This window comes from Natrix helvetica, assembly GCF_964273705.1.
Source record: "Natrix helvetica genome assembly, chromosome: 1".
Classification (NCBI taxonomy): domain Eukaryota; kingdom Metazoa; phylum Chordata; class Lepidosauria; order Squamata; family Natricidae; genus Natrix; species Natrix helvetica.
Genome location: NC_138548.1, coordinates 359826155 through 359838821, shown reverse-complemented (window position 1 = coordinate 359838821; position 12667 = coordinate 359826155). Strand labels below are relative to the sequence as shown.

Sequence of the window (12667 nt, the reverse complement as noted above, 5' to 3'; positions counted from 1 at the left end):
GTCTGTGTACCTACCTACCTACCTACCTACCTACCTACCTACCTACCTATCATCTGCCTGCCTGCCTGCCTGCCTGCCTGCCTGCCTGCCTGCCTGCCTGCCTGCCTGCCTGCCTACCTACCTACCTACCTACCTACCTACCTATCTATCATCTGCCTGCCTATCTACCTATCTGTCATCTACCTGCCTGCCTGCCTGCCTGCCTGCCTGCCTGCCTGCCTGCCTACCTACCTACCTACCTACCTACCTACCTACCTACCTACCTATCTATTTATCTATCTATCATCTGCCTGCCTATCTACCTATCTGTCATCTACCTGCCTGCCTGCCTGCCTGCCTGCCTACCTACCTACCCACCCACCCACCCGCCCAGGCACCCACCCGCCCACTCACCTACCTACCTACCTATCTACCTATCTACCTATCAGAATAGATAGTTGTAAGGGTCCTTGGAGGTCTTCTAGTCTAACCCCGTTGCTCAAGCAGGAGATCCTATACCTTTTCAGACAGGCAGATGTCCAGTATTTTCTTAAAAACTTCCAGTGATGAAGCACCAGGCAAATAATGATGAAGCTCAACCCAAGAGATACTTTGGCCATACTTTTTAGTCAGCTCAAGGAACAAGCAGAAGTCTGTCCAGAAATGTGGCTTGGTTTGGAATGTGGCATCCTGAAAATGCTGCCTCCCTTTTCAATAAATTCCCATGGTTTTGTTGCAAAGGGTGTGCCTGTAAGTTTTCCTCCCTCTTTTGTTTTTATCTTTTCCTCTATAGGTGATTCTCTCCTGGAGGCACAGAGTTACAGCTGGACACAGGGCTCAAGGACACTTGAAGAATATCACTTCCTGCCTGCCTGCCTGCCTGCCTGCCCCATTAACGTCAATGGGCTTCTACTCCAGGTAGGTGGGACTGAGCTACAACACCTGGACAAAGACATAATTTTGACAAGCTTGTATGTATTTTAGCTCAGCAAAGCCTACAGTTCTATGGTATTAAATATCATCTGAGTTGAGCAGGTGTCAACAGGTACATCAAGGTGAATGAGGTTTCGGGGTGTTACTGATGCCTCCTTAAGTCAAATATGCATTGTCTTGGGTTCGAAGGGCCACTGTGCAAACTCAGGAAAAGATGCAGCTGCTTTAAAGAGGGACCGGTAGGTGCACAGTGCTGTTTCTGCTTCCAGTTTAGAGCAGTGTTTTTCAAGCTTGGCAACTGGGGGAATGTATGAACTTCAACTCCCAGAATTCCTCAGGGCTATTTTTCACATCTCTTCAAATTGCCGAACTTGAATAACACTCGCCTAGAGAAATCTATAGTCCCCAAATTCTTAGCAACGGCCACGCTGACAGAAGAATTCTGGGAATCGAAGTCCAGAGTCTCAGAATTTTTGTTAATGGAGTATTCTGGGAACTGAATTCTGAATTACCATATTTTTCGGAGTATAAGACGCACCAAGGTTTTGAAGAGGCAAATTTTTAAAAAAAGTTTGTGCACTCTGCAAACCTCCCAAAAACGGGCCTGTTTTTTTTTCCCCCAAAAAGGACATGAATAGCCTTTAGGAGGCTTGTAGAGTGCTCGGGGGGGGGGGGGGGAGCAAAAAAGGCCTGTTTTTTGCGAAAATGAGCCTGCTTTTTGTCCAAAAAAAGGGTATGGATAGCCTTTAGGAAGCTTATAGAGTGCTCCTGGGGCTGGGAATTGAGCAAAAATGGTCCATTTTTTCTCTCATTTCTGCCTTCCCCAGCCCCCAGGAGCACTCTGCAAGGTTCCTAAGGGCTATGTACAGCAATTTTGGTGAAGGGGGCAGGGTTTCTGGAGGCAAAAAAATGCTGTATTCTGTGTACAAGACACACCCAGATTTTCAGCCTCTTTTTTTGGGGGGGGGGCGTCTTATACTCCGAAAAATACGGTATGTACTCCCAGAATTTTCAGCCGTGACTGGAGAACTCTGAGATCCATTGTCAGTGTCCAGTCAGCATGGCCTGAATTGAGACCAATATCTATGCTCCCAGAATTCTCTGCAATAGTCATGCTGCCTGGAGAATTCTGGGAAATGAAGTCTAGTGGGTACCCAGATTGGAGGAGGCAATAATAGTTCTTCTATCTCAGCTCTTTTAAATAACCCAATGTAATGACGCTTATGTCTTTGTGGCAGGCAGATTTCTTGAGTGGCTGCAAGCTGACCAAGGTTGGACTTTTCTCACCTCAACCCAATTGGGACCCAAAGCCAGTAGACTCAAAGAATTGAAAGGGAAGGGAGGAAGCCGAGCTGGACTAAAGTCACGCTGGCCTGGAGGAGTTGAAATGGCCTCCAAGGAGGCAGAGGAAGACTTGATGAGCCCCCGGGATCAACAGGATTTTCTTCCAGTGGTTCCTGGAGATGTTTCTGAGGGAACTAAGATGAGCAACCATGCCTGCCTGCTAAAAAACGAAGAGAAAACATCTCCCGGGAAAGATGCCCCAGGGATGGAGGAAAGGTCTCCATCTCAACCCGAGCATGCTCCGTTCCCGGCTTCCCAACGCTGGGACGATTTATTTCTGACCTCCATCGAAAAGGCAGTCAACGCTCACCCGGGAAAATGGATGTCCCAGCTCATCCCAGGCCTCAAAGACGAAGGGGAAGCATTTGAGGACAAGGAGATTGGAGACTACGGGAAAGTGAAGGCGGCCATCTTGCGGGTGGATGCGATCAGCACCGAAGTCCAGCGGCAGCATTTCCGTCGGTTCTTATACCGAGAGGTTGATGGTCCCCGGGAAGCCTGCAGCCGTCTCTGGTTCTTGTGCCACCGGTGGCTGAAGCCGGAGAGGCACACCAAGGAGCAGATCCTGGAGCTGCTGATCCTGGAGCAGTTCTTGGCCATCCTGCCCATGGAGATCCAGGGCTGGGTCAAAGATGGCTGCCCGGAGACTTGTGCCCAGGCAGTGACTCTGGCTGAAGACTTCCTCTTGAGCCAACGAGAAGTTGAGAGACCAACTCAGCAGGTAATAGATTTTCAGAAGAATAGATTTGTTTTGCACGATTAAGCTTCTGCGTTCCAAGTGTAAAACATTTGAAGGCTGGAACACTTTGGGATGGGATTCCTCCTTAAGGGGGTATTGAATCAGATCTGCTCCCCCCTCCCCCAAAAAAATAGATTGCAACTGAATTGATCAACCTTCTGCATGCTGAGGTTTTTAACAGTTTTGTTCAATCTTGTTTATCTGGATCTTTAGTCAATAAGAACAAGGTTTGTAATTCTGTGGAATGATCTCTGCTGATAACGTAAATGGTATGACACGCAAGGAAAGAGCTGCACCAACGGTCCCCAACCTTGGGCCGTGGCCTAATCTCCATTGGGCCACATGAGTGGCCGGCCTGTATGCAAGCATCGTGAGCACTTGTTCAAGTGCTCAGCAAGCCGGCCTGGCCTGTTAATTTTAACTCATTTTTAAATGTATTCTCTTATAAATTCGGCTTGTTTTTTTTGGGATATGTATTTAATTTCTTTTTAACTTTTGGGATGTGTGTTTTTTAATGTTGTAGGCTGCCCTGAGTCCTTTGGGAGAAGGGCAGCATATGAATCCAATAAAAAACAAAACAAAACAAACTTGTGGCCCCGCTCGCGCGAGTGTCGCCACAAACATCGTGCGACTGCCCCTCCCACAAAACCATCCGCTCTCTCCTCCCCTTCTTCTGGGCTGCCAACATAGAAAAGTTTGCACGGGTTCAGGCAATCCTCTGGCTAGGATTCTGCCCAGTTTGGCAAACATCTAAATGCCACCATGCAATTTCTCCCATTCCACCCAGTCCCTCAGGAGAATCCACGCTTCCCATTCATCATGCCAGGTAAGCGCAGGGCACACACACAGGCTTGGGGAGGGATGGGGGGAAACGGGCCTACTGGAGGTTCCGGAAATCCGGTAACGGGGCTGTTTCTGGCCTCTGGAGGGCCTCCGGAGCCCAGGGGAAGCAGTTTTCACCCTCCCGGAGGCTCAACGAAAGCCTCCGGAGCCTGGGGAGGGTGAAAAACACTTCCCCCTCCACCGTGGTGCAGGAGGCCAACTAGGCCATGCCCACCCAGCAACAGGGGAGAAAACCCGTTGCTGCAATTTTTGAAGCCCACTCCTGGTGAACTCTGATCTATGGGGAGGGCCGAGGAAGAAAGCCAGTTCCTGCCCCTCGTTTTAACGGTTTTTAAAATAACAGAGAAAGAGAAAAATTGAGGTAAAACTAATTTACTTAATTCTAAAGAGGGAATCCAAGAGAATTTAGAATTGTCCTCTGTTCATCTAACTTCCTGCTGGGTACAGGCAATCCTTGCTTACGACCATTCGTTTAACGGCCATTTAAAGTTACATCAGTGGGGAAGCCAGCAATGCGAAAGGTTGCAAAGCCTAGTCACCTGGTGTCTTGCTTAACAGCCGTGGTGATTCGCTTAACGGCTGTGGTAAGAAGGTCATAAAATTGGGCACAGTCACGCGTTGCCTTGTTTAACCACCCTGTTATGACTTAACCATACATTTCTGGTCCCGGTTGTGGTCATATGTCAAGGACTACTTATTTCTCTAGATCAGTGTTGTTGTTTTTTAAGTTTGGCAATATTAAGACGCGGACTGCAACTCCCAGAATTCCCCATCCAGCCAGTTGATTGAGGAATTCTGGGAGTTGAAGTCCACCTATTTTAAACGTTGCCAAGTTGGGAGAAATATTGCTCTCAGTGATTTTTAAGTTAGGGGGGTGGATGGGAAATGTCATCGGTCACAGTTATGGAACTTTTCCAGTCAGCGCTCTTCTCCTCATCTTTGAATGGGATTTCTCCCGCTTTTCCAGGTGCCTGAGTTATTTGAGGAGTTGGGGGCGAGCTCCCCAAAGGCCAGCGACCAAACCTTGCCAGACAGTGAGCAGAGTCAACTGTGTTTGGAGGTTAAACAGGAGCAGCCTCTGGAGGACTCGTCTTTAGGTGAGGCACAACTCGTGTGGCATTCAAAGTTCCCTGAAGCACATCGCTTCGTCTCAGAACCTTCTGACGGGAGATTCTCCTGCGTCCAAATTCCATTCATTTAGGCTGGGAATATCTTCCTCTTGAGCCTGGAGAGCTCGTGCCAATTAACAATAGTCCAATTCAATTAAAGGTAAGCTTTGGGAGTAAACGAAGGCCTCATAAGGCAGACGGAAAAAATGGTTCTCAATTGAGGCACAAAGGGCTCAAATTATCCTATTCCGGACACGTGATGTCAAGGCCTCGCTCTGTTCAAAACTCCCAGAAGCCTGTGAAGGTGGAAGGAAAGAGAAGAGGGGAGGTGACCAGCACCAAAAAGGATGGGCTCCGTTACAGTGGTGATGAGGCACCATTGGAAGAGCTGCAGCAGGGTTGAAATGCTACCAGTTCGGACCAGTTCACCTGAACCAGTAGTTTAAAAATGCTAACGGTTCAGACGAACCCGTATTTCTGACGATCAGCTTCGATGCACGATTTATATCAGCTAGAAAGCAGCATTTCCTGTTTTCTAGCTAATCTAAATCGCGTGGCATAGCGGATTCTACTTAACCCATCGCTGTTCTACTTACCTTTGCAGGCGCGCTCAGTAGCAGGCTCCATGCCCCCGCCCGGACGTCATCACGTCCATTTTTGACGCTCTGCGCATGCGCAGAAGGTCCTGTGCATGCACGGAGGTGGCCCGTGCACTCACATTTGCAAACTGGTAGCGAAGGTAACTTGATTTCACCCCTGACTTGAAGGATCAGGTTGAGCGAGAAGATCATGGAGGAAATCCTTCTGTGTGATTGTTAAAAGAGTCAACACCAACCTGAGGGCACACAATTTGCCAACCAGTTTGCAAGAAAAGTATCTCCATAAAATAAGAGGCTTAATGTTGAGAGATTTTATTATTCACATTGTCAATGATAACTGGTGCCAACATCACCTCTGTAATTGAATCCATCTCCTTCACTGCCAGTCTCTCTCTTCTTCTCTTTCCTTCCACCTTTCCCAGAATTGCAGCTGGGAAATCAATCCATCAGAATACCGTGTTTCCCCGAAAATACAACATGTCCTGAAACTAAAGCCTTGCCACATTTTTCGCGTGGGCAAAAATATAAGCCCACCCCCAAAAATAAAACCCCTAGACACCCCCCCCCCCCCGGCCAGGCAGAGCACCGCTTACCGACATAGCGGTATCCTAAAGGCGCCAAGCCGCAGGAGCCGGGGGGGGGGAGGAGAAAGGCAGTCACATTGCTTGGCGCCTTTGGGATACCGCTAGGTTGGGGAGTGGCATTCTGCCTGGCCAGAGGGGGGAGTTGCTGGGCAGCTGCTCCCTTGCCTCAATATGTCTGTGCCCAGCTCTCCCTGCAGAAGCAGCCGCCGCGGGGCTCCGAGCATAATGTCTTCTCCGGTTCCAAACTCGGCTGCCGAGTCTTCCAGCAGCGGCCTCTCTAGGAGTGCACTCTATGGTTGTGGGCTGGCTGCTGGAACTCTCTGTAAGAGAGTCTTCCGGACAGAGAGTCTTCCAGCAGCCAGCCCACAACCACAGAGTGCACTCCTAGAGTGGCCGCTGCTGGAAAACTCGGCAGCCGAGTTTGGAACCGGAGAAGACGTTATGCTCGGAACCCCGCGGCAGCGGCTGCAGGAAGAGCTGGGCCCGGACATGTTGAGGCTAGGAGGCATGCCTGCTCGCACAACCCCCTTCTCCAGCCGGGCAGAGCTCCTTGCACTGACCCAAGGGGTATCCCGAATGTACCAAGCCACTGGAACTGGGGAGCGGGCAGAGCGCCACGTGGCTTGGCGCCTTAGGGGTGACTCCTAGGTCAGTGAATGGCGCTCTTCCCCACTGGAGAGGGGGTTTGCCGGGTGGTTGCTTGTGAGCTTGGTCACCTCATGGCTGCTTCGCCCCTGAGGCTGTGCCCTTTTCTCCGGGAGCCAACTCGCAAGGGGACAGCCGCCCGGCAATCCCAAAACAATAAGCCCTCCCCTATAATAAGCCCAAGGCCATATTTTGTAAGTAAAAAGAATATAAGACCCTGTCATATTTTCAGGGAAACACGGTAGAATAGGAATAGAATAGAGTTAGAAGAGAAAAGAAGAGAAGAGAATGAAATAGGGATAGAATAGAAATAGAAATTGAATTCTTTATTGGCCAAGTGTGATTGGATACACAAGGGACTTGTCTTGGTGCATATGCTCTCAGTGTACATAAAAGAAAAGACACATTAGTTAAGAATCATAAGGTATAATACTTAGTGATAGTCATAGGATACAAATAAGCAATCAAATCATATTAGGGAACAATCAATATAAATCGTAAGGATATACAAGCAACAAAGTTACAGTCATATGACCTATAGACCAGGCCCATATTATCCTATTGATTGAAAGGCTCAGGGAGAGGGAAAACAGATCTCCCAGAAAGCCTCCGGACCCTGGGGAAGGCGAAAACGCTCTCCCCCCCCCCCATGGTGCACGAGGCCGACTAGGCCACACCCAAAATGTCCACACCCACCCAGCAACCGCACAGAGAACCCCTTGCTGAAATTTTTGAAGCCACCCCTGAATGTAAGTGCTGTCGCTATTTCCTCATTTGCCCTTTTGATTTGAAAAAAACGAAACTAGAACAATTTTATACTAACGTTGGTCCAAATTTATTGGGGTTCCTTTTAGATGATCTCTGCACGAGTGAAAACGATGCTGGGATCCCCCAGCAGGCAAGGCGAGAACCTGAGATGCTGCCCGAGGCATCCGAGGGAGGCACCCCGGACTCCCTTCCCATTTCAGATGAGCAAGGAGCCATCTCTGAAAGTCAGCAGAAGCCAGAACATGTTGGCTTGAGAAAACTTCCAAGGAAGAGGGTCCAAAACTCCATTTCTTTGGTGGAGGGTTACAAACATCTCAGTGTTGCCCCAACAGAAAAGAAAAACACAGATGACGAACCAGCTCTCAAGATCATTATATGCAAAGAAACTTTCAGCCAAGGTCACGATCACGCAGGGGAAAAAGTCCACAAATGCTCGGTGTGCGGAAAGTGTTTCAGTCTTCGTTCGCGCCTGATCGTCCACGAGAGGACCCACACGGGCGAGAAACCTTACACCTGTTCGGAGTGCGGACGAAGCTTCAGCGTCAGCTCCAGTCTCATCGCCCACCGGAGAACCCATACCGGCGAGAAGCCCTACAAGTGTTCCCATTGTGCCAAGAGTTTCAGCGTGAAGTCCGGGCTGATCGCTCACGAGCGGACTCACACGGGAGAGAAACCCTACAAATGTCTGTATTGCAGCAAAAGTTTCCGCCGCAATTCGGGTCTCGTGAGTCACCAGCGGATCCACACGGGGGACAAGCCGTACCAGTGCTCGGTGTGCGAGAAAAGCTTCAGCGACATCTCCAACCTCATTACCCACCACCGGATCCACACGGGCGAAAAACCTTACAAGTGCTTGGAGTGCGGGAAAAGCTTCAGCCAGAGCTCGTACCTCAACAGCCACCAGAGAATCCACACGGGGGAAAAGCCATACGAGTGCGCCGAGTGCGGGAAGACCTTCAGCGTCAGCTCTCGGCTCCGGAAGCACCAAAGGAGCCACACAGGAGAAAGACCTTTTGTCTGCTTGGACTGCGGGAAAACGTTCAGCGAGAGCTCCGATCTCCTGGCCCACGAGAGGGCGCACACGGGAGAGAAACCCTTCCGCTGCTCCTTTTGCGGGAAGAGTTTTCTCCGTAGCTCTGAGGTGGTGAGCCACGAGAGAATCCACACGGGCGAAAAACCCTACCAGTGCGGCGAGTGTGGGAAAAGCTTTAGTGTCAGCTCGCGCCTCAGCGCACACCGGAGGATTCACACGGGGGAAAAGCCATTCCAGTGCGTGGTGTGCGAGAGAAGCTTCAGTTACAAATCCCACCTCATTACTCACCAGCGAATCCATACCGGGGAGAAACCGTTCCAGTGCTCCGTCTGCGGGAAAAGTTTCCGGGGCAGTTCCAGCCTGGTGGCGCACGAACGGACTCACACGGGAGAGAAGCCGTACCGCTGTCTGGACTGTGGGAAAAGCTTTACTCAGAGCTCAAACCTCATTAGTCATCAGCGAATCCACACAGAAGGGAATTCCTGAGATCCTCCTCAAGTGGACCTCTGTGGATTCTTAGTGGGATCTTCCTTTTCCCAGGGAGACGTCGGCGCTTCCGTACTTCGGCGGCAGTTCTACATCTTCTCTAGAAGGGGTGCATTTTCAGCAATTGTGCACTAACAAAGGGTTTCCTTTCTCAACACTGATGCTGCAACGAACTGGCAGGAGTGTGTTTGTGTCTACCAATTTACCCAGACCAAAGTACGGGAGGTTTGCGGGAGATGCTGATGGTGTGATGCCCGGAGAAGGTGATCAGAGGGGTAGATAGATAGTCCCACACCTTCTGTTCAGAATCCCCTTTGCACCTGCACTGCAGGGCTGAGGGAATCTTTTCTTTTTCCAGAAAGGGAGAATCTGCCAGGTGTGGAGTAGAATGAAAACGTCTACGGTAAAGGAGGACGTCCGTTTTGATTTTGAGATCTGAGATCCGATTGGTTGGCTCTTTAGTTCCCGGAGAACCTATTAGAACTAGAGGAGGAAATTCCGCTTGGAAGAGGAGGGAATTCTAGTTCGCGGGAAGCAAAAGAGCACGCTATCTCGGGTTTGAAGTCAAGGGCTGGCGCATTTTTCAAGTAGGGAAATATTGAAAGGAGCGGGTCTACGCAGGTTCATCATCTGAAGACTTAACATTTACAGAATTATTTGGGGAGAGGGGTTCTATCCCTTCCTTCCCCCCTCAAAAAAAAAATCAGGACTCCAATTTTAGAAAGTTTAGAAAGATTGATTTGGCTGACTTAACAGACCTGTCTGTAGCTCGGACTCTCCAGAGAAACTGGGAGAAGTATGGGAAGTATTTGAGAAATGTCCCAAGGTGCTTTTTTTCAACAGGCAACTAGACTTTCTGCTTTTTCATTGAAGAGGTTTCGCTTCTCTTCCAAGAAGCTTCTTCAACTCTGACTGGATGGTGGGGAATGGGAGGATTTATGAGTAGCTGTCTGCAAGGAATATCAATATCTCAGGGGTTGCCACAAAGAAGAGGGAGTCAAGCTATTCTCCAAAGCACCTGAGGAAGGTGAACAAGAAGCAATGGGTGGAAACTAATCAAGGAGAGAAGCAACTTAGAACTGAGGAGAAATTTCCTGACAGTTAGAACAATTAATCAGTGGAACAGAAGTTGCCTCCAGAAGTTGTGAATGCCCCAACACTGGAAGTCTTTAAGATGATGTTGGATAGCCATTTGTCTGAAATGATATAGAGTTTCCTGCCTAGGCAGGGGGTTGGACTAAAAGACCTCCAAGGTCCCTTCCAAATCTGTTATTCTATTTTGTTCTGTTCTATTCTATTCAATCCTTCCATTCCCCACCATCCGGTCAGAGCTGAAGAAGCTTCTTGGATGAGAAGCGAAACGTCTTCAAAGAAAAAACAGAAAGTCCAGTTGCCCGTTGGGGAAAAAAAAGCATCTTTGATGGTTGAGAATCTCCCTAGATATTTCAGAAATGTTTTTCTACCAACCAAGAGAGGGTTTTTAGACCCAAAGATTCGAACTCTTCAAATTTGACCATGGCCAATTGCAGGGACTGGAGCTGTTATATGATTGAGTGCGTTGGCGTACAGGTAGTCCTTGACTTACGACCACAATTGGGACCAGAATTCCCGTTGCTGAGCAAGACAACTGTTAAGGGTACTGTACCTGATTTTATGACCCTTCCCCCCCTCCCCCATCCCTGGCTGTTAAGCAAAATCCCTCCATTTGTTAAAAGTGACTCAAACGGCCATTAAGCGAATCCAGTTTCCTCCATTGACTTTGCTAAGAAGGTAAAAAAAAGCCCATCAGATGACCCTGGGATGCTGCAACCATCCTACATAGTACATGTGGTCACCAAGTGCCGGAATTTTGACCAGGTGGCTGTGGGGATGCTGCCTGAATTACAGGCGGTCCTCGACTTGCAACAGTTCACTTACTGACCATTTGAAGTTACGACAGCCCTGAAAAAACCCACCTAAGCCATTTTTCACCCTTAAAACCATGCAGCATTCCTGCAGACACAGGCTCTACATTGGGATGCTCGACAACTGACTCATATTTATGACGGTTGCAGTGTCCCGGGGGGCAGGGCTGAGTGTCGTGCGATCCCCTTTTGCCACCTCCTGACAAGCCAAGTCCATGGGGGGAAGCCAGGTTCACTTAACAACCGTGTCGCTAATTTTAACCACTGCAGCGGTTCACTTAACGGCTGTGGCAAGAAAAGTCCAGAAAAGAACAAGGTTTGGCTTGATGAAGGTTGCAAAAAAAAAAAAAAAAAACCCAAAGAAAATGGGTGCATTCATGTGGTACCTCGCTTAGTGACCGCTACAGTCCCAATTGTGGTCGTAAGTGCAGGAACACATATGTGGTTCAGTGTTGGTGTGTTGGCCTACCTAATCGGTCTTTTGTCCTTCTCTGATTGGAGTCACAACATATTGTTGATCCAGAACAGCGGTTGCTTTGGTTTGATCTTGGCCTATTGTACAAAATCAGCCACTTGCAGGTAGTTCTCGACTTACAACTGTTCATTTAGTGACTGAAGTTACAACGGCACCGAAAAAAAGCGATTTACGACTATTTTTGTAGCATCCCCCTGGTAGCGTGATCAAAATTCAGATGCTTGGCAATTGACTCTTATTTATGATGGTTACGGAGTCCGGTTGGGGGACGTGTTCCCCTTTTGCGACCTTTTGACAAGCAAAGGGGAACCTGGATTCATTTAACAACCATGCATACCAACTGCAGCGGTTCACTTAACTATGGCAAGAAGGGTCATTAAAACAGGGGAAAATCTCCCTTAACAAGCGTCTCACTTACCGATGGGAATTTTGGCCTCAGTTATGGTCGTCTCGAACAAATCAGACTGCAGCATAAGGTGAAGTTAGCTTCCAGTGTTTCCTCCCTGAACAGATCCAGTCTCTTCTTGGCATTTGGGTAAAAACAACAAATCGTATTTTTAATGTTAACAAGGAGAAAATCTTAGGTTTTTTTTTTAAAATAAAAACAACAGATGAAGAAAGTCTTGGTTAAAAAAAATAAAATCCTTACAGGTTCTAGACTAGAGGCACTGGCTTCAAAGTGAGGTATTCAATTACATTCCATGTGCAATTTGGAACTCCAATTTGATGTGATATCTACCATTTTTCGCTCATTTCTGCCTTCCCCAGCACTCTGGAAGCCTCCTAAAGCTTTGCATGGCCGTTTTGGTGAAGGAGGTGGGTTTTCGGGAGGCCAAAAATGCGGTATTCAGTGTATAGGACGCACCCAGATTTTCACCCTCTTTTTTGAGGGAAAAAGGTGTGTCTTATACTCCGAAAAATACGGGACTCTTACATTTTGGAAGTAGTAAGCAGCCCTATGAAAAGAGAGGGTGGGGGTGGCTTTGTCCGGTTAAGAGGCCTCCAAAATAAAAATGTCATTCGCAGTTCCATCTACTTATGGTGCTTGTGGTATTTGACACATAACCTTTTCATTTGTGAAATCTGTTTCTGTCTTCTGTTGGGGGGGGGGGAGAGTGTCCGAAACATGGGTTTTGATCACCACACTATAAAAAAGATGTTGAGACTCTAGAAAAAGTGCAGAGAAGAGCAACCAGGATGATGAGGGGACTGGAGACTAAAACATA

General features: G+C 48.4%; 1 protein-coding gene across 2 annotated transcripts; it reads left to right on the top strand.

Moving 5' to 3' along the window:
- Positions 1-772: 772 nt before the first annotated feature.
- Positions 773-12472, top strand: LOC309397496 (uncharacterized protein). 2 transcript variants are annotated; one of them, XM_081963556.1, is made up of 4 exons: positions 773-897; positions 2151-2977; positions 4806-4935; positions 7630-12472. In XM_081963556.1, the coding sequence occupies exons 2-4, from the start codon at positions 2300-2302 to the stop codon at positions 9060-9062; spliced, it is 2241 nt and encodes a 746-aa protein (XP_081819682.1). In that variant the 5' UTR covers positions 773-897; positions 2151-2299; the 3' UTR covers positions 9063-12472. The 2 variants fall into 2 exon arrangements, with proteins under 2 accessions (XP_081819682.1, XP_081819681.1); XM_081963555.1 differs by having other exon boundaries at positions 777-897; positions 2155-2977.
- Positions 12473-12667: the final 195 nt, after the last annotated feature.